Raw genomic sequence first — 26,119 nt, 5'->3', positions numbered from 1 at the left:
TTTTCAGAGAAGATGAGATACAATTTGTCTATGAAAAAAACGGAGTGGCACCAGGTTTGTTCTAACAGATTTCAAAATATCATATTTGTAATAATATATGTCATAATCATCTAAACCTAGGTCAACAGTGTATTATGTCACTTATACCTCATTTTTTGCTATACCTGTTGTGTCACTAATATTTTTTTTGTTGTATATATTTTACAGTGTGCTTTGATTGTCTTTGTTTGGCACAGAGTAGACAAAAATATAAGGTGAAGTCTTATTTATTGGCAAAGTAAACCATTATGTGTAGGTCTTTTCAGTTCCCTGAATGGCATCACTTTAACCCTAAGTTGTTTTTCTTTTTAATTTGTGTATGTAATCATGTAAAATGTTTAAGAACATGATAGTTGTTACTAATTTATGTACTGTGATAGGATATATCATGAATCAGGAGATTTACTTGTCAGAAAACCATACACAATGCTGATGTCCACTAATGTGTGTTTATATTATTGAGATGTTTAACCTGGGATTTCACCTTTCACTTTCACATAGGTTTTATCTAATAGCGTAATTCACATAGTATTGTCTGCTTTCTAGTAGGTTTTTTTTTTATAATACAGTTTACTTTACTAAATAACAATGATTTATGTTAGATGCCTGTTTTCTTAAGGCTGCATGTATTATTACATTGTTTAAAACTTGGGTGCTTTGGTAGCAAACTTCAAAACATTGAAATAAAACTAAGCTGTTGTATGATTTTTTGTGTCAGGGCTGGTAAGTGAATTATTTGCAGTTAAGTACAGTAATGTATAATTATAGACTTAGGATACAAAAGCTAGTCATAATTTCAAGGCAATTGTAAAATGTCTGTGAAGCGTCGTTTTCATGTCTCTTATGTTAACTAGAATGTATTGCAGAGTTGGTACTCTGCATAAAAATGATCTGATGCCCTAGCAATGTTACCAATGATTTTTTAATTTAATTAACCTTTACTTGGAACAGCAGTGCCTTACAGACAAATGCACCTAATTATAATGATGTTTTACATAATCAAGTTGTTTATCTACTTTAGTATGATATGATATGATTAGAAAGAATTTTATCATTGAAAACTATGCTATACATACATTTTCAGAGTTCTGGACTCCAGTTATAGAGAAGGGACACATGGATCACATTAATATAGTATTTTCATATACTTTCATTTGATCGGATACTGTTTGGGTTTCATGTTGCTCAGCAGTGACCTCAGGGTTTATTGTCAATCAAAGGTGTTCCTCTCAGCCCTCCCTTCCCTAAACCATCTTGTCTTTTGACATCATTCCATCCATCAGTGTTATAAACCCACCCATTCTGCATGCAACGTCCATCAGCTCCAGAACAGTCATTTCACTGCACAGGAGAGATGAAATAAGCTCACCTCTTATTTTCCTTCCCGCTAACCATTTGATTCTGAGACCGAGCTGAAGTATTTTGAGAATGTTCCAAGTCCTTTTTGCCTGTAGTTTTTAATTCCATATCACAGTAGCTGATCAGACTCCTAGGGAAGCATTGTAGCCTTCAGATGCACAGAATATCATGAAGTCTTTTGGTTGTTTTTTAATGCTAACATAGCAGTCTTTTTTTTTAATTTCTCATGGGATTTTCTGTGCTAACATTGATATGCTGTGATTGTTTTTTTTAATATGAACACCTTGTTCCTGGAAATCTGCTTTCTGGCTCCTGTCATCTTGCTGCTTGTGACACCTGAAGCAACTACTTCATGGTGGTAAGTCTTTAGCTTTGGTGCTAAGTACAGGAATTCCTGGTTACTGACTGGTAGATTTTTATGTTAGTGCAGCAGCATAAATATAGGCAATTATATGCTATAGCTCGTAGAACTGCTTTATTCTTTTGTGTGACACTAGAATTTTAAATACTGTTATACAAGTGTGTCAGTAAAGTTTACTTGATAGTTTTGCACTGTTAATGTTAAGAGTTTTCTTAATATATAATGTAACTTTAAAATAATGTGTTTCTTTCTTACTGGTTTTGCATGTAATTTGTGTGTTGTGGTGATTTAATGTACTGATAAAATAGTGAATTTTGTTTTGTTTAGGTCATTGGCCATTGCTGTACACTTTAACTGCACATTGGACATTGAGGTTATATCTCAATGATTGTATCTTCTTTTTGTGCAGTAGAATCGGCAATGAAAAAGCAGTATGTGTATATCTTGTGTAGTATGTACTTGAAAACCTATGCCTGCATAAGGAAAGTGCTAGAATCTATATCAGACATCTGTATTCCACTTATCGCTTTGTAGAAAAATACTCGGCACTTCTTCATTACTTCTCATAAGGGGAAATGTGTATAGTATGCACTAGCAATACCTCAGCTTTACAAATCCAGCAGTAAATGGTTTATAGCTTAGTCACGGGAGCACGGTCGCTGCCAGATGCACTCCTATTGGAGGGCACATCAAAATAATGAATGTGGCTATTCACGCTTGTAGGGCACGATGCAATACATCATCCATATAAGCAAGATTCATTTCTTCCTTCAGTTCTCTGCATTTATCTAATCTGTTTTAGGCTTCATAAACTATCTAATATATTATTTTTAGTGCTTTACTTTCTCAAAATTTTTATCCCCAAGGGGAATTTCTGTTAAAAGCCAATTGGTGTGTCAAATTTACCTGACATTGTAGGTTAGCAGAAAGAATACCCCCCTTGCAAACAGTTAAAATTTTGGTTTCATGCTGCTGGCTTTTTCAAGTGACATTGGCCCCAAACCTATGCAGGCACCAATAAATATGAAGTCAAACAGCCACTGCTTAAAGATCCTCTAGCAACCTTTGGAGGAACCCTAGAATTTCATGGAACTCCGGTTCAGAATGACTGCTATATTGTGCTTAATAAAGCTGGATAAAAACAAGGCATTATATTTTATAGGGGCCCATAGTCAGATAATTAGGTTCAAAACATATATGATTATTCGGTTAGAAATGTTGTTCCAGTTTATCGCAATATTGCATTTGCCTGTCTTCTGTGCATCAGCTAAAGTATTAAGGTTTTATTACAGAACGTATTGTTTCTGAGATAGATATGATTGGGTTCTGTGTATAATGAAAAGCAGATTGACTATTTTTTTCTGCTGAATTTTACCAGTTGTGCATCAAAATCTTGTCTAGGTTATAGAAATTCCACATGGAGTTTAAAGGGTGAACAGAATGGTGAATGTAAGAAGACGCTAGAGGGGAAAAAAGTGAAGCTACCTTGGCAGACAGTCCTTCACTATCCACCATCTATTGTAATGAGTTTTTCCCAGTATGGATTAGCATCAATTATCAGCCAAGTCTTTAGTATAGATAAAAAAATAAAACTTATTCAGAGAGTTGCTATCTTATTTCTATTTTAGATTTCAACTTTATACATTAGTAATATTGATTGTAGATATGAGTATTTTGTTTTAATAAATACTATCCTTTATATACCATTTTTTTTTCTGCTGCGGAAGTTCTTTGCATTTGAGATACCACATACCTGTTTTCTGCAAGCATTACAAGGTGGTCTTACTTTTCCTGCTGCAAATTTAGCCAGAGGAGACAAAACATGCTATGTGAAGCTCAGTTTAGGGACCCCAGACAAGCTGATAATTTCAGTGGAGTCATCAAGAAAGTCCATCCATAACTGAATTACTTTAATAAAACATCAAGACTGTATATATATTTGACATGAAGGCATATTTAACTATTAACCAGTCACATGCAATGAAAAGGGTTTGGATTTGTAAGGGTGGGGTAATGTATTAAAGGTTTTAAAGATGAATGTGTAAAAAGCCTTTTAAGGTGCCTTTGCAGTGTGTTTTCTAATCAGGAACATCTGGGCATAGATGATGTCATCTTCTTTTTTAAGACTCTTCTTTAATAATATGCTTCTGAATGCATTGGATGCTTGCTCATGCTGATTTTTTTTTCATTGAGTTATGTGACTTTTCTTGTCATTGGGAACACCGTACACAAGTTTAAATAGTTTATATACATTCGTGTCAGTAGTTTAAGTCTAAGTAGATTACTGTTTTGTTGATTATCTAAATACGAGAGTAACATGTAAAACGCAAAATATCCTTTTCCACTCATATTTACGTATAGATTTCCTAGTCAATGTCTTGTGTGTCTGTAAGTCAGAACTCCTGCCAAAAATGTAAATGTTTAGAGTAACAAGTAAAGGCATTCAAAGCTTAGACTAATTATTCAATATCACCTCCCTCTTACAGAGAAATTTAAGTATTCACAGATAGCATCCTTCTTGCAATCTATACTCAAATAAAATACCATCCTGACATGACACCATTTAAACTGACTTGTAAGACAAGAGACTCGGCTTGGGGTTGGATGTTGATACTATATAAAAATCTTGGGTAATCTACTTGAAGCCGGAAAAACTGCTAAGCTGGGAGCAATTCATGAAGAAATCGTGAGACACTCAGAACTGGAAAGTAGAATACAAATATAGAAGTTAACACCTCTCTAGTCTAAGCCAGTTATAAAACTGTAATGAGATGGTACCTGGTCCTAACTGTGAATGCAACATTTTCACCTTAAGCATCACCATGTATTTTGTATGTATGTATGTATGTTACATGCTGTGGATAACTGGGGACTAGGCACACATTTGGTGGCTGGATATGGGTCTATAGTTCATTTACCAAATTGCCAGGTATGGCCTCACCTCAGAGATTTCTAAATACATAAAATTAATTTTATCTCTAGCTGCTATTATAGCAATTGCAAAACACACATAAATCCTCAATATCCAAGTATAAATGTAACCCAATAACGATAAACTCACTTGAATGATTATCAATAAACAAGCAAAGTTTGAAAAGGAAATAGAACCTGAGGTATAACACAATATGTAATTAAAACCCATGTGGAGTACCCTCTCTTCTTTGTCTGTCCTCTCTTTTCACCCATTAGTTCTCTCTTCTTCAAGGAACAGGAAAGTAAACACATTACTTTCTCACACACCAAACTAAAACATATTGAAGGAAGAGTTATATAATAATTTGTTTACTGTGTATTTGTGTAAGAAATGGATCGGTGTGAGACCAGTGTGGCCAAAGTTATCAAACAAATTTACTCTCTTTTTATGAGGAAGTAAGTAAACAGGTAGACAGTGGAATAGCAGTTGATATAGTGTACTTGGTCTTTGCTAAAGCATGACTGTGATAGGGCTGAGTTCCCGCAGGCCGTGCCCCACTCCCACTGACCCCCACCCCACCCCTTTACTCCAAACACACACTGAGACAACAACTTGGTTAAATAGGCCCTTTGGGCTGTTTATTAACAAATAACTTAATTTTTAACTCTTTTAATAAATAACCATAAATAAAAATATATAAACACATAATCCACAAATATTAACAAATAACTGTAACCAATACATTAATAAAACATCCTTTTCCTAAAACAAACCCCCTGGTTATTGGTCCTCAAAGCCCCCACTATTGTAACCCCTTGCACATAATGGGTCTGCACCGCCGTGATATGTAATGCTCCCAGCCGCACCTCAAGCTCGGGAACGATACTAGCAGCACTCGCAGCCCTACCACAAAACAATTTAACATTCCCAACAACAACCTTACTGAGGGTCCCATACCATAGACGAGACCCTCACCCCCACTGAAACCCTCCAATACAACTCCTTCCCTCGAGGACCTCACCGAAACACCTAAAACAGGGCGGGCGGATGGGTTAAAACTTCTTTTCTTCTCTCCGTCACGCTGAAAAAAGACCCTCCCTTTCCGGCTCACCCCTCTTTCACTCCTCCTTTCCCCCTGCACGTCACTCCCAGCATACTAATGCAGCAACTTCCCCCCCCTCTTCTCTATGCTAACTCTTAACCCTTCCCCTGCCTGCTCCCATCCCTTCCCAGTCATGCAGGCCTTCCACTGATTTTTCACTTAGTTCCCTGCTCCAGGCCTCACTTTTGACACAGTACCCCACAGATGGTATATATTCAAGTTAGGGTCAATAGGTTTGAAAAGTCAATCTGTAGTCAATCTGTAAATGGACAGAAAACTGGCTTAAAGAACACATCCAGAGAGTTGTAGTTAATGACTCATACTCTGAATTGTCTAAGGTTATTAGTGGTGGTTGTAGCCCAGGGTTCAGTGTTGAGACCTTTACTGTTTAACATCCTTTTAGAGTTTGGGATTAAAGGTACCATTTTTGTGTTTGCAGATGACACCAAACTATGTGATGGAGTTAAATCCATACAGGATGTCTATAATCTACAAGCAGACCTGGATGTACTGTTTGATTGGGTAGCCAAGTGGCAAATTACATTAAACCCCCTTAGCAGTAATCGCGAGTGTGACTCGGGGTGGATTTTCTATGCAAAAAGCGGTAATCCCAGATCACACTCGGGGTAGCTAAAAACATTAAACAAAAAACACCTTGTTCCGTTGGCATAAAAGCTGTATTGAGTCCAATACAAAGAAATCTTAATATATAATTTATATATATATTTTTTATTTATTTATTATACATGCTACGGTACAGTTATATTACATGTTTCACTATTTTTTTTTCTTAGATTTTTGTGTTTTTTTTTTTTATTTAAAGTTTATTTTTAAATTTATTGAATTTAATAAATATTTGACATATTTCAGTGAGCTATGCCTAGGAATTATAGGCCTACAATGTAAAATAAATTTCCATGCAAAAAAGATGTAACACTTTTTGCGTGGAAATACAGACAGAATTAGAACGCATGGGGGGTTAATATTGTAAAATGTAAAGTTATGCACTTGGGGGCTAACAACATGCATGTTTCATACTGTCTAGGAGTAATACATTTGGGGGAGTCAAAAATAAAAAAGGATCTGGGGGTTCTAGTGGATCATAGACTTAATAACCGCATGCAATGCCAAGCTGCAATATTTAAAGCTAGCAATGAACATTCTTGTATTAAAGAGGAATAGACTGCAGAGATGGAGACATAATCCTGCCCCTGTACAAAGCATTGGTCAGCCCACATCTGGAATATGCAGTCTAGTTTTGGGCACTAGTTCACAAAAAGGACATTGTGGAATTGGAGAGAGTACAGAGAAGGGCAACTAAACTAATAAAAGGAATAGAGGAACTCCACTATGAGGGGAGATTAGCTGAACTGAATCTATTCTCCCTTGAGAGGAGACGTTTAAGGGGGAATTCAATTGGGAATTGGGAATTCAATTCAAATGGTCCAAATAGAGAACTCTCTTCCCAAATATTCACTGTAAGATCATTACAAAGAACAAGAGCGCACTCTTTGCTTCTGAAGGAAAAGAAGTTTAAGCTTCGGATAAGGAGGGGATCCTTCACTTTAAGGGCTGTGAAAATGTGGAATCAGCTCCCTCAGGAAGAAGTTTCAGCAAATGCTATAGATTGCTTTAAGAAAAGCTGGACTTTTCTAGAAGCACAGAATATAACTGGGTAATAAAGCTTTAAAAAAAGGTAACAGAGACTGTCGATCCGGGGAACATCAGATTGCCTCAGGGAATCGGGAAATATTGTTTTGTTTTGGAGCAAATTGTACCAGGGGTTTTTTTTTGCCTTCTGCACCAACTATGTCCATAGGGTTTTATATCTGGGATATGTTTATTTCCCTGGTGGTTGAACTTGATAGACTTTGATAGAGATGTCTTTTTTCAACCTGACTTACTATCTAAAAACAACTAATGATCACACAATATTGTCTGATTAAGCTGATATTACCCATCCCGAAATGGACATAAAAATTTTCATTAAAGAAATATGATTACACCATTATGTTAAAAATGAATTCTTAATTGCCACTGTATCTTGCATAGATTGTTGGATCTTATCTGTAAAACCAAAAATTGAGATATGAAAAAATGGTAATAATTTATTGATATTTAAAAAAAACTTTTTTCCAGAACTATTCAACACATTACTACATGTTTCCTTTTCTGTCTTCCATGTTACATGATGGTAAGCTCATTCAACCCAATTTCTCTCAACACGGACTATCAAGGCGTGTGCTTTCTCCTGCTGTCAGCATTCTTATCAGCATTCTTATCAGCACATTAAGTTATTGGTTCTTTGTGCTGCTTCCTTCTGTTGCTCTTAAAGTTTGCTTTGCAGGAGCCTGCAGGAGGAAAAAAACAGATCAAATACAGGTACTTAAAGCAAAAGTCTAGCAAAACATACAATATGCATTCTGCTCCCAGAAGTATTAATAGTGTAGCAAGTTCTATAATAAATGGGAGATTTTGACTATAGTTCTTTAAGTTGCTTGTAGTGTAAAAATGCATTTTATTTTACTGATGATGCAACAGGGGCCTAAATAAAGCCTGTGGTGGGCTCCTTCACAGTATAGCAATCTGTTGTGGTGTGTTATAGCATTTTTAAAGTTCAATTTGCTTGTATTTTTCCTTCCCTAACCAGTGCCCTACCCCAAACCCTTTGAGGAAGTGATGTTCAACCCATCAGTATGTTCTAGGACATGGGAGGAAGCCAGAATAGGGAGAACCTACAAACATGGGTAGAATATACACTGTATGCAGATAGTGTTCCTGACTTCAAGGCGAGTGTGTGAGCCAATGTAACTCCTGTGTTTATTGAAAAAAAATATAAAAATTTTCAATTACAGACGGAGAAGGCACTAGGTGCCTTAAAATAGTATCTTTCCCCTAGATAGCACTTTTAATTCATAAATGGAAGGTTGCGGTCTTCAGAGCTTTGATCATGCTTTTATAAGGTCACCTTGTTGTAAAGGTCTCACTACCTGATACTGAGATTGTCTACTTTTCTTCATGCCAATATAGACATCTAGGTCAGTCAGCTTTAGTATACGTTTTTGGCAAAATTTGATCACACTATTTGTTAACACTATGATTGAATTAGAAACCGATACAATACAAATAGCTCCCTGCACAGTTTTATATGTGCAGTCTGTGCTGTTCTTCAGCAACGGGACCAGTGTGCAGCTAATTGTCAAGCAGAGTGTGGTCGGGCAAGAGTGTGGTCCTGTACTTTGAAGAACTTCATGTATATAGCAGTTTATTTTGAAGCATCCCTTGGCTCTTTTCTGTTGTGTAATTTTTTTATTTTTGCTGACAGGTATGTTGTATATTGCTCCTAACTATATTAGTAAGAGATTACATTACTGAGAATATGATACTCTGCAGAGTACTTGTTTGTGATATTTGCCTGTGAATACAGATTTGAAAATGAACAAAAAATATATTGAAGGATGAACCATAAAATGCAATGCACAACTATTTCTCTTTCTGTTCTGGGCTACAGTATGTAATTAACGCAAAGTAAGAATACTTTTGTGGCTATTGCTGGAAAATGAAACATTTCAACGCTTGCCTAAATATATGCTGAGTTTTTAGTATTATTATTCCAAAATCTTTGCAGAATCATTTCATCTTAAGCAAAGTAGAACACATAAGAAACTTTTCAAAGCACTGCAAGTTACTTACAGCATGATAAATGAACAAATTTAAAACTGAATTCAAACCATTTTTGAAAGACTTTTAAAAGATGGACTAAAACTTATGTAATATGTGGGTCGAAAAAAAAGTCTGCCTAGAAATGTAAAAAGAAGGGAATCACTGAAAAACATTTAATAACAAAGTGAAATGAAACAAGTGCTCAATAAATTGTATTTGAAAAAAAATGATGGGTGGCAAGTGTCATTTGCTATTAATATTCACATAGTCCTATCCCAGATACAACCCTCTGTAAACCGTGACCACACTGCAGTAGTACCTTTGCTTACGTCAGTGCTCATGTGCTTTTTCAAGGGAATAAGTCACTTTATAAGGGAATAAGTCACTGGCATGCTTATAAGCTTCTATTGCTGTGACTAGTTCCATTTAGAGAATAGCAGGCACTAAAATTAAAATAAGCAAGATATGAACAGTACCTCTGCACTCTGGTCACAACTTACCCAGAGCTGTATCTGGGAAAGAGAGAGGGTTGTCTTTAACACAATACACTTACCACCCACCATCCTTTCCATAGAATAATAATAAAGCTTATTTAGTATTGAAATTGAGGTTATTGTCCTTGTCATTTAGTTTGTCTGCATGCACCATTTTGGTACAGAACAAAAACATTTTTTTAAAACTTATTTTTGGTTTATGTTTATTATCATAAATCACAAAGTAATAGCAAAAAAACACCAGCAGGTAATACTATTTGACAAAAAAACTAGCTCCTTGGCTCCTGGTATGTTTTTGTTTAAGCTCTAAATTGTACGGTGCTTGCACACAGAGCCAGCCGCAGCGGATAATGCACAGGGATTACATCATCCAATGGCGGACCAGGACTGCTGTTTTCATGCAATGCAGCCGTGAAGCCATTGATAAAAATGGCAGCTTATTACATGCAGTGATAACAGGTTCTGGACCTGTCATCACTGCAGGGCGGCTGCCCTGGGTAAGCATATGTCATACTGTAATAGGCAAGTATGCTGTGCCACATACCAAGTCCGGTTTTAAGGTAAAGCCTAACTGTAAACTTTATATGGCAGTGCACCAGTACTCCAGTACTGCACACCCTTACTGAAGTTGTCCTTCAAATAATCCCTCACCTTTCGCATCAGTTGAACCTGCATCCTTTCAGCCTCAATCTTTCCTCTGACTAGGTTCTTTGTGGGTCCTCTTTATACCTGGCATATGACAGATAACCAAAAAGATCCTTGGTGCCATATAAACTGACTTGAGAGTTTTGAATTGCTAATTGCTCAAGGAACCTCTAACAACCACTTGAGGAACCCTGGTTGAGAAACATTGTGTTAGAGTGTAAGGCCTAAGTGGTATTTGGTAAATTAGTAAGTACAAATAACATTGTTATTTCCAGTGATTTTTTGTCTGATCTTTATAGCTTTTCTTTTTTTTTTTTATTTAAGAGTTATAACATTTTTCTCTTCTCTAGGTATATGGGGGCTGTCGGATCCTCTTCTACTTCTTCCAGAGTGATGTGCAATAATGTTCCAGGTTTGGTTAGCCGGCAGAGACAGCTTTGTCAGCGTTACCCTGAAATTATGCATGTGATTGGTTTAGGAGTGCGCGAATGGACAGCGGAATGCCAGTATCAGTTTAGACATCATCGTTGGAACTGTAATACACATGAAAGAGACCAAAGTTTATTTGGAAAACTGATTTTACGTAGTAAGTAATTTTATATCTTGTATGTTCTTATCAACATGACACCCTAAACTGCAACGTACACCTGGGTATTGTAACTTATACATAAAATCAAGCACAGAAGCTTCCATGGTCATAAAGCAGTACATTGCTATTTATCAGGAAATAATGACATCTTTATTTCTTTTTCAATAGACAGCTCAAAATTCTATAGTCTGGCAAATCTGATGTTTAATCTTCCTATATTTTCCTTTCCCTGGTTTTCACCATAATAACCACAAAAATAAGTGATGGCTTTGCTTTGTGGACAGCTCCCAGATTGCAGTTCTTTTGGGCACAAGTAGCTGTAGTGTGAAGTATGGAGGGGAAGACAAACAAACTCTAAATAAGGTACAGGCCAAATGTCAGGCAGAGCAGACATGGACAGAAACAAGCAGTAATCGGTAATAGAAGTAAATAACAAGTGGAGCACAAAGGGAAAAGTCACTGCAGTATCAGATGGCTCAAGACTAGTGTAGTGACACATGTCATGTGATGCTATGTCTTTAATGGGCAGAGCAGTCAAAAGAACTTATCCCTGATTGGTTTTGGAGCAAACAGGATTTAGCCTTGGGGAAGAAAGCTGGTTCACTGGAGCCGTAGGTGTTACATGAAAATTTTTGAATAGCCTAATCAAACTAGTCATTGTTTCAAAGACAGCACTTCAGATTCAATCCCTGCCACTATCTAGTCTAGGACTAGCTCATAACAAACCTTTCCTCAAACACCATTATGCAGCCACTATAGAGAATAATCTGTTCATGTAGATATCATGTGGTTTATCTGTGTATAAAAAACACATAGGATTAGGAGGCAGTTATAGGTTAGACATTCAATTTCAGTAACTTTACAAGGGTGCATAAATAAATTCTTGACCTGTCACAATACATAGTCACAATATCTTTTTTTTAGCAAGACTTTTACATGCAATTTCTTTGGTAATGGACCAATAGTTCTAAATTGTATGCAATATCAAAACTTTACCTTGACAAACTTTTTTTTTTTTGTCCTGTTTGGGAGATTATTCTTCACCTTTTATCTTATAAACCCGATAGGCAGTGAGAGAGGAAATCGCTTCAATTACAGCTTCAATTACAGCATCTTAGCTAGTCCCTAGAACATTTGTCCCCATTTGAGGACCCCCTCCTCCATCTCCACACACCTGTTCTATGATAACTGAAAAATTTCCTTTTTTTTTTTTTTTGTTTATTTTATTTTTTGTGAGCAACCAACAAAAAGATACAATACAGAAAAAAATGCTAACATATGACACTAAACCAGTAAAGTGCATATTACAGAGCATAGGAGAAGCACAGACTTATTAAGTACCAGCTGACACATAACATCACAAACAGTATCAGTTATTATAGTGCAAAAGGAAATGTCCATTTGGTGTCAGGCATTGCTATGACAATAACAAACACAGATGTGCATGGTCAAAAGTAGAAAACTGTTTGTTCCTGTTTTTTCTTTTAAGAAAGAAAAGAGAGCAGAGAAGAGAAAAATAAAAACAGAAAGGGGGAGGAGTAAAGGAGTGTAATGAGGGTGGGTGGGGGGGTGTTGGAGGTGGGGGCAGTGGGCGACCCCAAAAAACATTATGGCACTAATCAGATGATCCGAGCAGCCGTCTATAATCAGCTGAGCTCTTGAAATCATCCCAGTAAAACCAGGTGCGTGCCGGTCTCTGTGATAGCTGCTCTCTTGGTTTTGTTAGTTCTTCCATGTATTGTATATCGTTCACCCTGGTAATCCATTGTTTAATTGTAGGAGGGACAGTATGTTTCCATAGTGGCAGAACACATGCTTTAGCAGCATTCAGTAAATGGCTCAGAAGAGAACGCTTGTATCGTTTTTTTGAGATTGGGGACACATGTAGTAATGCCAGCTCAGACCTATTTTCAGTAGATGTCCCCGTCAATTATTATTATTATTATTAATTCTAATTATTCTAGCAATCCCCTCCCAGAAAGGTGTCAGTGAAGGACAGGTCCAGAAAATATGCATTAGAGTGCCTGTGTGTTTCCCACATCTCCAACACAAAGGGCTCACCTGTGGGTAGATTCTATGCAAGAGCTCCGGTGTCCTATACCATCTTGTAAGCAACTTATAATTCGTTTCTTGATAGCGGTTACTAATAGAGGCCTTGTGACCATAGTATTCAAAACGCTCTGCTTGTTCGTCAGTAAATTTAATACCAAGATCCTGCTCCCATCTGGAGAGAAACATAGGCGTTGATACATTGCCTGATGCATAGGAAGGAGCATAGGAAAGAACTCCTCTTAGAGGGTCCCCAGGCATACACAAATTTCCCAGAGGGGAGAGGGGTCTATGGAAAACTTGGGCAGAGGGCAGCGATGTGTTAAAATACTGAAATTGTATCCTTCTCCAGTTGTCTGGGGGAGGTAGGGAGTAGTCCTGTTGAATCTGTCCAATCGATGTCCAGTTAGGGGGCTTGGAGAAATGTATGGCTCTAAAAAGTTTCTGTTTAATCCACTGCTTAAAGACCAGGTCTGTGCTACTAGTGGGGAAGTCAGGGCGGCTAATTATAGGGGACATCGGGGAAGGGAATGTCTCAGTTCCCTCACTGTGAAAATATTTAGACACTACTTTCAGTGTTACTCCAATCAATGGGTGGCGACAGAGGAAACTGCAGGCTTCTGGGGGAGACCATGCTGCAGTGCTTAGTAGAATGGGAGACACAGAATCCTCCAACCTCACCCATCCCTTAACAGTAGCGTGCCCATCCCAATCCACCAGACGGGTCAAGTGGACCGCTCTGTGGTACAAAATCGGGCCAGGAAAAGCCATCATCCCACCTTTGTCTTTCGGGACTCACAGGAGAAACTTAAGTCTAGGAGTGTCCGTGGACCAAACAAATTTGAGAAATTCGGATCTAAATTTGTGTAGTATGTGTGGGGGTATATGGACAGGTAGGGTCTGCAATAAATAAAGAAGACGAGGCCTAATATTCATTTTAAGAATATTGCAACGACGAAACCATGAAAAAGCCTGCTGCCGCCAACAATGGAGATCACTTTGAATAGTGTTCAGCAGGGGCAGAAAATTAAGTTCTACCACCCTGGTAATATCCACCGGGATATTAGTACCTAGATATTGAATATAATCCCTGGACCATTTAAACAGAAAAGAAGTGGATAGAGTCTTCCTGAGCGCTGGGGGTTAATTCACATCTAACACCTCTGATTTTTGGAGGTTGGCTTTATAGTCTGAAAATTGGGCGTACCTGTTCCAACTCCTTAAGAAGCTTCAGGATAGTAATGCAAGGCGAGGTTATATAGAAAAGGAGATCATTCCCATAAGCAGAAACTTTATGTTCTGTTTTGTTCACTCGTACGCCCCTAATATCCGGGTTATTACAGATTTGCATCAAGAGGGGTTCAAGGAGCAAAATAAATAACAAAGAGGACAGTGGACAGCCCTGTCTCGTTCCATTAGTAATCGAAAAGGGACACAATAAGAGTCCAATAAATCTAATAGAAGCAGTGAGGCATTGATATAGAGCTTGGTTTCAGTCAAAAAGTACGCTCGGAATACCTATATAGGTGAGGACCTGTATATGTAGGACCTCATATATTCCCAATTTACCCAATCAAAGACCTTCTCGGCATCTGCCGAGAAGATCATGGAAGGGATTTTGTTTACGATGACATGATGGATTAGTTTTAGTGTGCGAGTGGAAGAGGCAAAAATCCACTTTGATCTGAATGAATAAGACCTGGGAGAAGGGGTGTTAGCCTGTGCGCTAATATACTGGAGAATAGCTTAAGATCACAGTTAAGTGATATTGGTTTGTAGCTCACACATGACTTGGAATCCTTTTCCGGCTTCAGTATGACAGTGATATGGGCTCTGGCAGCGTCTGCTGGAAGGGGGTAATCCGAAGAAAGGGCATTAAAGGCGTCCAGAAACGATTGTGTGAGTTAGGGCAGGAACCTCCTATAATAGGCAAGTGTAAAGCCCTCAGGACCGGGCGCTTTGGCTAAGGCTGCTTGTAATTCACCTGAGCTAATTGGGGCATCGAGGGCGGACAGGGCTTCTTCTGGGATCTTGGACATACCTGAGGAGGTGAGGTATTGTTGCATAGCTGCCATCAACACAGCAGATGGGGGGGCACCCCTGTTATCTCTCAGATTATATAAGTAAAATTTCCTGACTTTTTGTCTTGGTAACAATATGGTAACCAAGTCAAACAGAGTAAAACTCCACAGGGGGAAATTAAACTGCAATACAACCTTGACAGAAGGACCAACCACTCACTACCGAAACTAAATGAAAAGATTTGTGTTTATGTACTGTATACAAGAAAAAATAATATTAGCAGTAAATATTGTAGAAAAAGGTACATACTGTGGTTTTGGCATATAGAGAATGTTTATTATTGTGATACACCACTCTATCACCATGTCAGGTTTAACAGAATAATTGTTGTTTAAATGGCTAAAACATGCAAATATATATTTTTACTTGTATGCAATAAAGTAAGGCATCTAGCCAGTGCTTTATCGAGCAAATGTAACATTTTCAGTGGATTATGGCAATAACCAATAAAATAAAAGCAGATGTCGCTGTCGTTCTGTGTTGTATGTTCCTTGATGTACAGCATATGCTATCATGATTGGTGAAACAAATTGACAATACTACAGCGTTGAGATGCCCTTTTCTTAACCGCTTAACCTTTCTCTTAGTCTTAGTTTACACGGACGTTTTCCCCAGCGTTTAACCTGAGGCTTAAAAGCCTGGGTTTGAAATTCCTATACATTCCAATGGGTTAATCTTCACCAGGACTTTTCCTTGAGGCACATTTATGAGTTAACACATTTTCCCACGTTTTAAAGCACTTGAAACATAATTGTTAAAAACTAGGGAAAATGCGGTATAGACGTTTCCCAGCGTTTTTAAAGGCAAGCTTTAAAACACTAATAAAAGTGCATAAAAACGCATATAAAAGCAGTAGTAAGGTTTACATGCATTTTTAAAAATGCCTGTGTAGAGCCAGCCTTATACAGTGATTTTAGGAGGTTAGATGTTTTTTTACATTTAAAACTAATGATTCCTACACACACAAAGTATGTATGCTTTTTTCATAGGATTTCTATTTATTTGTTCACTTAAGTTTCACAAATCCACTAATCACATACCACATCATTTGTGCAGGTATATTTTTTCCCTAGTGCTTATATTTCCAATATTCAAAATGAGCTATAATTTGGATAATACATCAAATTGAATATTTGGACAGTGTTTTGTGCAGGCTGTTTTCAGGATTGTGCATGCAAAAATAAATCCTTTCATTGGTCTTTTACCCCACCCAAGTATTTTCTGGAGTAACTTTACATTTTCCTTGGCCTTCACAAGCTTGAGAAGTACAAGCACTTAAAATCTGAAAAGTATTTCAGAATCTGATGTGTTAGCTGTATCTGTTAAATTCACTTTAAAATTGTACTCTAGATCTACCTTCAAACTTTCAGGTTTGTACAGGATCTTATCCTGTATTGAAATTGCTTTCTCTGATTTCCTTCACATTTTTTACAGAGAGCATTTGAAGCTGCAGCATGTCAGATAGGGCACACCTGGTTCCCCAACTGATTGATATCCCGCATTATCTAGCACTTTGCTTCCCAGGTAAACTGTCCCTGGCCCACTCCTTTCATTCGTTGGATTTCACATAATTTATTCATGAAGTCTCAGCATCTTATGTTGCAGTTACTACAGCTTACTTTGATCAGGAAGTTTTTTTTACTATACCATGGAAAAAGCCCTGACACCAACCATAATTTTGGATTGGAAAATTTAATTGCAGAGACCTACATGTCACTGAATCTAAAAAAAGGTTTTTTATTAATGATCTACAAATGACATCAGTGGATCTTAAATAATAAGGAATAAACTGAAAAATTAAAAAGGGTATATTTAGTAACTTCATTAGTATTTTGATAAGGAATCGAGGAAGACAATATAATAGAATAGGCTTTACACAAGAAGTTAGTAATTCAACAAGTGTATAGTATTAACTCGTCCTTCGTTCCCTGAGGATCCTTTAATTTTTTGTTTTGAGAACACCTGCTAAAATATTTACAGATTTAGGAATGTTAGTAATATCAGTAAATCATAAATAAAAGCACATGATGCAGAGTATTAGATAAAACACTATCGTTCAGTGGAAAGACCACTAAAAATACTATTGAGGTATTTTGACAAGTGGTCTCAGCTAGGAGGTCTCTTCTGCCATTGCTCAATGAATCACTAGCAACCTCTGGAGTAGCTACCACTAAACCCTTGTTGAGAATGCTAGAATTACTTTTAGTTTTTATTATTCTCTGAGGCCTTATTTCTTGTTCCGGTGACAACACTGTCACCATAGCAGGAAGTTGGAGGAAATCTCTCCATTACAGGCCTTAGATAATGATTAGGTTTTTCACCCTAGCACCAGCTACACATTGAGCTTTTTGCAAGTCCATATAAATGAGTCTCCTGTTGAATTTTGCAAGGATACAAAATTTCCTACCACATAATAATTATGGCATTAAATAGGAAAGACCTACACCTAATTTGCTTCTATTGCTAATTTTTTTCTGAGCTAGATTATTTGAAGTTTGGCTGTCTGTAATATGTTTGTTGTTGCATTTAAGTGACTATTGTTGCTTGAAAGTTTTTTTAGGCAAACTGAGGGGCCATCCTTGCATTCTATTGCATATCCGGTCAGTATGACACTGAAGTACAAAAATAATCTGTGAAGCATTTATTGAAAACATTCCCTTTAATACCCACTTCAATTTCTGAGATACAACAACCCTCTTAATATGTGTTGATGTCCATTTGCTTGTAACAGTCACTCCTATGGCTGTGTGCCTACTCATCCTTCTGTGTGTGTTATGGTTTTCAGGCTTAAAACCTTCAAAACAATAAAACTATATGCTTGCATACCTTTAACGGTATTAAGCAGTGCTTGTCCCTTTGGCAATTTACTAATGCTCTGTGTACTGTAAGTATATGATCTGCATCACCAGCAGAAACACCTTGTAACAGGGATGCTGAGGATGCCAGTTAACCTAATCCCTCTCTTCCTCTCATGGGAAACAAGTCATGACTAATGCCGGGACAAATTATTGAAGCTGCCAGGGCAGTTCATCTGCTTATTCAGGACTTGGGCAGATCTTGGCAAGTACAAAACACATTTAAACATATTTTTCACAAATTCACAAATGGTCATGCACCTATATAAAGTACTTTTGTCAGAAATGACAGGCTTTTTCAAAATGGAACACATTTAAAATGGAAAAAAAAAAACTATATTATAGGGCATATTATAAGTATGCAAAGCAGTACTTTGAAGAATACACCTTTTGAGTTGATATCATGTTAAAAAAATTATATTTCCTGCTATGTGAGGGTGCCTAGGGTCTCCTGTACCGCCTTTTGTATATCTTTAGTTTAGGATGTAAAACAAAGTTGCCTCTGTTGGCTAGTCTGACAAGATTCAAAGTAAGGTTTGGTGATGTTACTATGCTACTCACTGTTTTCCTTGCTGGAGACTCTTACATGAGGAAGCAAAACCTTGCTCCTACCATGATGGCCCCCAGATAATGTCACACAAAGGTAAAGGCATGGTAAGTCAGCAACTGTGGGGGTAAGCTCTGCAGTATGAACATAAGCAATCATTTTGACTTGTCCTTTGCCTTCTGCTTGCCTTTTTGGAGTTTCTGGCATTCATTTCCTTTTCAATATTTTGCATGGGAAAAATCAGATTCTTTACTTTTCCCCAGCTGAAGTCTATATAGTTAATATATTTAAATGACGTGAGTGAGTATGTAGATGTAATAAAAGCTCTTTTTTTCTTTCCTTTTACATTTTCAGGTAGTCGGGAATCTGCCTTTGTTTATGCCATCTCTTCAGCTGGAGTTGTATTTGCTATTACAAGGGCATGCAGTCAAGGAGAGTTAAAGTCCTGTTCCTGTGATCCCAATAAAAAAGGTTCCTTTAAAGATAGCAGAGGCACCTTTGACTGGGGGGGCTGCAGTGATAACATAGACTATGGTATCAAGTTTGCTAGAGCATTTGTAGATGCAAAAGAAAGAAAAGGAAAAGATGCCAGAGCTTTGATGAACCTTCACAACAACAGAGCTGGAAGAAAGGTACACATTTACATTTTCAAATGTATTTGGCAGTATTGTTGCTTATGAGTGTAGCATAGGAAGCGAAGAAAACTCCATGCTGCTAAATAAGAGTCTAAACAATGGGCAGCTTTAAAAGAGAACAACACATTTTATACATGTAAATGGAAGTAACTTTTGAACAGGTGTGTGTGGTAAAACAGCATAGGGCCCTTTCAGAAGCCATCAACTTGTATACTTATAACAATAAGAAAGCCATTTTTGAAAAAACAACCTTAACTTCTTTAAGCAGTTGGCAAAAGATATGTGGAAAATAATAATGGTAGAGAAAGCCTCTGTGGTCTGATGAGACGAAAATATCAAATTTTTGAGTTACTGCTGTGTGTTTATGAAAGCCAACAATTCTGATAACCAAGTTAGATGAATATTAATCATTGTGTAGTTGAAGTTAAATCTGTTTCAATCTACTAGAGATCATCTAAGGTTTTATCAGAAATTCCCCTACTAACAGTAGAATGACACTACACACTGTTAGTTACATGGCAGTGATTTAAACAAAGTTTTGAAAATGTTTTAGAATGGCCCAGTCAGCAATCCTGTTGAGACTGTAGTTAAAAATGCTATTCTCCATAGTTTATGTAGTTGTACACAACTGTGGGAAAGTTGTGAATGTTCAACTCTGCAGTTATTTGTTACAGACGGCCACATAGAGTAATGAACGATAGTAAAATAAAGTGTTTATGGTCATTGCATTGATAGTTCATCCTTCTACCCTATAGGCTGTTAAGAGATTCATGACACAAGAGTGCAAATGCCATGGTGTAAGTGGATCATGTACTTTAAGGACATGCTGGCTAACTATGGGGGATTTTCGAAAATCTGGAGACTTCCTTCGTAAAAAATATAATGGAGCTATACAAGTTGTAATGAATCAAGATGGAACAGGCTTTACTGTGGCAAATAAGAAATTCAAGAAGCCTACTACCAATGATCTAGTATACTTTGAAAACTCACCTGACTACTGTATCAGAGACAGGGATGCTGGTAAGTTCTAGCACAGTCAACATTTTTGTTGAAGAAAAAGGAATATTGTATTTTTTACTCTAAAAGCTGTGCCTGTAGTTAACTATTCTATCCTGTGTGTATTGTGAACATTTTGAACACCTTCCTGATTTTAACTTCCCTATCTAGTTACTAGCTGTCCTGGAGCAGTTGGTTAAAGTATAGCTGAACTCCTATACCTCATTTTTTTTAATAAAATGTAAATTTTCTCTTTTAAGCATGATTAGCTACATACGTTTACTTTGCCTTTGTCAAGACCCATTCCCCAGATATTCCTACTTCCTGACAATAGACTCGATGTTCCTGTACAGGCAGGAGGACTGAGGAATGGGATTAAGCAGTGACATAGTAAAGATGTTTGTATGTTTCCTGAAAACAACAATATTAGCTTTATACCTTCTCCCTTTCTGTGATATCCCACTCCAGAGATATTTCTATTTCCTGCCTGTAGACTGACATGAAGCTGGAAGTGGGAATATCTCCAAACTGGAAATTTACTGAGACACCCTAAAGTTTTGTAAGTCTTAAAGCAGAGCTTTTACTGTATTGCGAGCAGAAATGACAAGCCCTTGTGTCTTCCAGAGCATATATATATATATATATATATATATATATATATATATATATAGACAGACACACACACACACATTTACATACATATATATACATACATATACAGACAATGCAGAGGATGTTACTGAGTGGGCAGACAATGTTTTCTTATTGCCCTTCCCCAGACCAGTTCTGTGTCACCACTATGCCACCAAAACTTTGTCCGGAGCCAAATCTTGTGTTAAAATAAAGCAAATGTAAGTGAAAGAATTAACCTGGGATTCTTTTAGAAGAAAGATGCTAGTCATTCTATAGATAGCTCTGGTTCAGGCAAAAAAATGATGCACTTACATTCATACTGACCCAACCACAGATTACACTAACTAAATTATACTAACAATTGTCAATAGTTCCGAAGTGACAATGATTAATAATTGGCTGTGAAAGGACATTGTCCTTCTGGTTGTTCACTTTAAAAAATGTATTTTCATTGAACTTGCATTGATGCCTTGAATACCTTTATATTTCGGTTTCATAGCAGAATGTAATAATAATTATTATTTTAAAGACAATCTCTAGGCATCATGATTTTTACGGGGTGGGGAATTACAAATACTTCCATGTTTTTTTATTGCTTTCTCTATATTTTGATTATCAATGGAATTAAGTGAGGGTAGAATTTGCCATCAGAACAAGAATGGTTTACCAGTGGGAACAATTGTCTAGGAGTGTACCGTATATACCAGATTATAAGTCGACTTTTTCAGCACCAAAAATGTGCTGAAAAAGTCAGTCTCAACTTATACTGCAGTCAGGCTCCCCGGCATGGTGACCCAGTGCTGTGCCAGAGCTGAATTACCTTGCCGGGAAGCCGTGCTTGCCTGTCCTAAGGAGGATTGCCGGTGAATTACCTTACCTTGCCATGCTGGTGAATTACCTTGCCGGGACCCACGACAGCGTGACTTCAGCCTGGGACCCGCAACAGCATGATCTCTGCCAAAGACCTGCGTCAGTGGAACTTCAGCCTGAGACCGCCCTGTGGGAGGGCTGGAACAGAGAGGGGCGCGGTCTGGAGTTTCAGGGCGTCTTTAGTGTGTGCGGAGCGGGCAGTGTGGAGTGCAATCATCCCAGCAGGTACAGTGGATGATGATGTCTGAGAGTAGCCTATAGTCCTATAGGAAGGGGTCTTCTTTAATTTGGTGTGTCTGAATAGCATAATAAAAAATGATAAAAGAAGAAATGATAAAGCATTATCAAGACAATCATCCAAAGAGAGGGGCACTGTGTGTAAAATACCAGACAGCCTAATACAGACAAATAGTCAGCAAGTGATTTACTCAATCCCATGCAGAAAAGTAAGGCTAAGTTTGCAAAGGTTATGGGTTGCAGTGTGCATGGTGGCCTAGAGGTTAGCTCTCTAGCTTTTGAAGCACTAGGCGGCTGGTCACTATCTGCATTAGGTTAAAAGGTTGCTGTAGCATTTCCCACCCTCCTCTTAGTCAATCAATTTTTCCTGTTTTCCAAGGTAAAAATAGGTACCCCGACTTATACTCAGATCAACTTATACTCGAGTATATACAGTATTTCCCTCACATTGGAAAGATTATTTTATTGTTGTGTCTACAGGGCAGGAAGTGAAGGGTGATCTCCCTATTGAGACACAGGTAGCAAAAATAAAACTGACTGGTTATATTTCTTCTAAAACATGAAATGGCCTAAATAACTTTTTGGAAAACCGATACATTAACTTTCCTTACCATGAGATTTAAAACTGAAAATGAAATTTAATATCTATCCTAAATGAACATTACTATTCGCAACGAAGAACAATGACATAATGCTGATGCTCAGTGGCTCTTCATTTAATGAACAGCTATTATACACAAGACCATTTTTTTTTTTTAGTCAGATGATGTGACGTACTTATTGTCCCTAATGGAAATAGCAGTTTCTAATGTTAGATATCAGTATGGTGACTTCACTCTCAGAATCCACATCTTTCTGTATATCAGGACTTGAAATGTATTGATTACGATGTCAGATTTACATAGAATGAGCTGATGTAGAGAGTGCACTTAAGGAATGAAATAAGCAAAGATGCACTTAACCTGATTTTATAATGTTCTTCTCAGACTGCTATTTTCTCTGAATTTCAATTGTACGTCTGGTATCAACTGTTCGCGTAAGGTCACTTTGAAAGGCATGACGTCTTTCTAAGATTTAAAAGAAGTAGTACTTAATTTTAGCTTTGTTCATATTTTTTTTTTTCTTTTGTGCTGTATTAGAATTATGTTTACTGTAAAGAATTATGTACGTAAGTTAGTACTGTAAGATGCAAGAGCAGATTGAAATGTTTGGCAGGTAAAGAATATCATAGCTGACTACAGACTACATTATCATCAGATATATATTTACCCATTTGACTCCGGTCTACCTTAATTTTTTTTTTCAACCCTAAGTAACAGGGTCACTTTACCCTCGTTGTCCAAGTTTACCTGCCTTCCTTAGCTCTATGCCATTTTAGCTTTATACGAAGAGTTTTTTTGTGTTTTCGGCATTTATTCGTTTTTGGTTTTTTTTTTAATGTTCACATTTGAAAAAACAGTGACTAAATAAAATAATTCTATTGTATTTAAATTGTAAATAACTATACCATGAATTGTACCAAAAACATTTTTGTGTCAAGATGTTTAGGACAAAATGCAGTATACAACACTCTAGATCTGTAGTAGTGGTGGTCTGCTTATTTGATATTTCGTGGCTCAAGGCTTCTTAGATCACCAAGGGGGTACACATAATATTCTTTAAATGTAATGCTACTGAACTTGTCAGATTGTGAATATACAACAGGATCAGCCTTAACACATGCCATACAAGATGGCCAAAGACTCCAGATATGCTGGATGGTGGGAGACAACGCATGACTAAACATGCTATTGTGGTTGTCAGAGACTGGGGACTTCTCCCCACTTCCCACTAGGAAGTCTGCTAGTGATTGTGGCAATTAGACTATATTCAGACTAGTGGTAGGAACAGTGCTTCTTCTGGGGCCTCCGGGAGCTGGTACCTGCAGTGCCAAAAAAAACAGCATTTTTTATTTTACATCGGGCAGTACTGAATTGCTCAGTGCTGCCCCCACTAATGTATGCAGTAACTAAACCTCACCCTCACTGTCTGAACATAGTTTTACAGACCTATACAAATCATTGCTTACATGTTTTTGCCGTCTACAACCACCGTAAAATGAGCTGTGCAACATTTTAAATTTACTTTAGCAGGATCCATTGTAAAAACATAATGAGTGAAAAATGAATACACTTTTTCTTTCTTACATCTTCTGTTACAGTTTTTCCTATTTGCTTACACACATTGGTGGTAGCACTATTTGAACTTTGTGCATAATGCTGGAGATAACCTTAGTGGCTGATATCCATAAGTCTATATCCATAGGGTTTCCACCATACTATACTGGAAGGTTTTTAATTGTGTATGTATAATATTGTGTATGTATAATGTATAATATTCTTTCTGAGAAAATTTCAGAAAATATACATAAGGAACAAATAGATCTTCTTCAAAGGGTGAATTAAACTGTAAATGTGTTCTTCATAATGTTGCCATTTATATTGCTCTCTATTGCGTTTGAAACATCTGGACAGAAAGGAGTATACAGACTGAATCAGGCACATAACCTTTTTCTCCTCCAATCCAATGACCGTTACGGCTGCTTGCGTTAGATCAATATCTCAGCCAGAAATGTGTGTGATATATGCGTGTGTGTGTATATGCAGTACTCTTATTTTCTCCATCTTTTTTTATCATTTAAGATCCTGAAAAATACCTTTGGCTGAGATAATAAACCAGGCTTACTTGAAACTGTGCCTAATACTTTAGGTCACGTAAAATATATCTTTTCTATTCTCTAGTATAAAAACATAATATTATTTGTGCTTAGAGCATTGAGGTATTCTACCCCTGGAAGTGAATATAGCCAAGCACGGCATGCACGGTCAGGTAGACTAAAATTGCTTACTCCTCATTACTTGAAAATCTACCTCTCCTAAATTGTTATCTAACTATTCTACACACTTGCCAATCACCCACAGCCACTTTGTAATTGTTAGATTGTACTTATTTGGGACACTGTTTTTAAATCTTCACAGCCATACCTGTGCATCCCTGTGCTTTGTTACCAGTAACACTATTGACAGTCATACTTACGAATAAATGGCATGAGACTCTGTCATGAAAAAAAAGTGCATTTCAAGTAAATAGATTTCCTTACTACAATGCTCATTAATCTGCATTAATACAAAAATTAATCTGGCTTTAAAGTGATTTAAATTGATTTTTTTTAGATTACTCAGAGCATGGACTGATTTGTTCTGATACATTTTTGCTGATATTTATATCTGTAAGTCTATTTGTGGGAGACAGGGTGTGTGCTTTAGTGAGTAAAATGTACATTTTTATGAACTGTAAAGCATTAAGTGCCAAGTCCTTCTGTTAAAACTTATATCTAAATTGTGCTGCTTTCCCTCCCACAACTTTGGACAGGATATAACTGTTAATTGCCTGTATACGTCACACTAAACGGTGGTCCCATATCAGCAGCAACTGAAACCATTTACAGTTTGAATGTTAGCAGTATAAACTGCGGGGGCTTTTGGACAAAAAAACTGAGAAAAAAAATTCAAGATACAGTAATCATTGCATAGTTTAGACAACATAATATTATTTCTTACACAAATGATAATTGGAACTGTTGTTTTGAGTGGGTAAGAAGTACAAAGTACTACCTGTTCTTTATCATTCAACTTGTTTTGACTTGTTTGGATTAGCAATTTTAGTTTTAAAATGTTTACTCCAGTCAGCCCCTAAAAAACCTTTTGGGTTTAGTTTGTGTGAGGGCCACTTATTGAGGGAATGAAAAATATACTCAATGTTCCTCTACTTTACTCTCCCGCTATACCAAATTAACATTTTGCCTTCTGTCTTGTTTAGGCCTATCAGAATTCAAATTTAAATATGAAGTAGATCCTATTATAGAATCTTATTATCCAAATAAAGTTTATATTTTTTATAATTGGTTAGAAGGTAGATGGCAGAAGTACTTTCTGGAAAGCAGGTTTTCCCTTGATCTCTTTTGGCATATGGATTCCTAAGGCACATATTTGAGCCCAGTGGACTTTTAT

At 37.0% G+C, this 26,119-nt stretch overlaps 1 protein-coding gene across 1 annotated transcript in view; it reads left to right on the top strand.

The window, feature by feature from the left end:
- The first annotated feature begins 1,246 nt into the window (after positions 1-1,246).
- WNT2 (Wnt family member 2) overlaps positions 1,247-26,119 on the top strand; it is a 38,147-nt gene continuing 13,274 nt past the window's right edge. Inside the window, 4 exon segments of the mRNA XM_072401559.1 lie at positions 1,247-1,756; positions 10,928-11,163; positions 19,054-19,331; positions 20,090-20,354. Of these exon segments, the coding sequence (XP_072257660.1) occupies positions 1,674-1,756; positions 10,928-11,163; positions 19,054-19,331; positions 20,090-20,354 (862 nt within the window). The 5' untranslated portion in view covers positions 1,247-1,673.

The sequence above is a fragment of the Pyxicephalus adspersus genome, chromosome 2 (assembly GCF_032062135.1).
Source record: "Pyxicephalus adspersus chromosome 2, UCB_Pads_2.0, whole genome shotgun sequence".
NCBI lineage: Eukaryota > Metazoa > Chordata > Amphibia > Anura > Pyxicephalidae > Pyxicephalus > Pyxicephalus adspersus.
The sequence above is the reverse complement of the archived record's forward strand: the minus strand, read 5'-3'. Positions and strand labels throughout refer to the sequence as shown.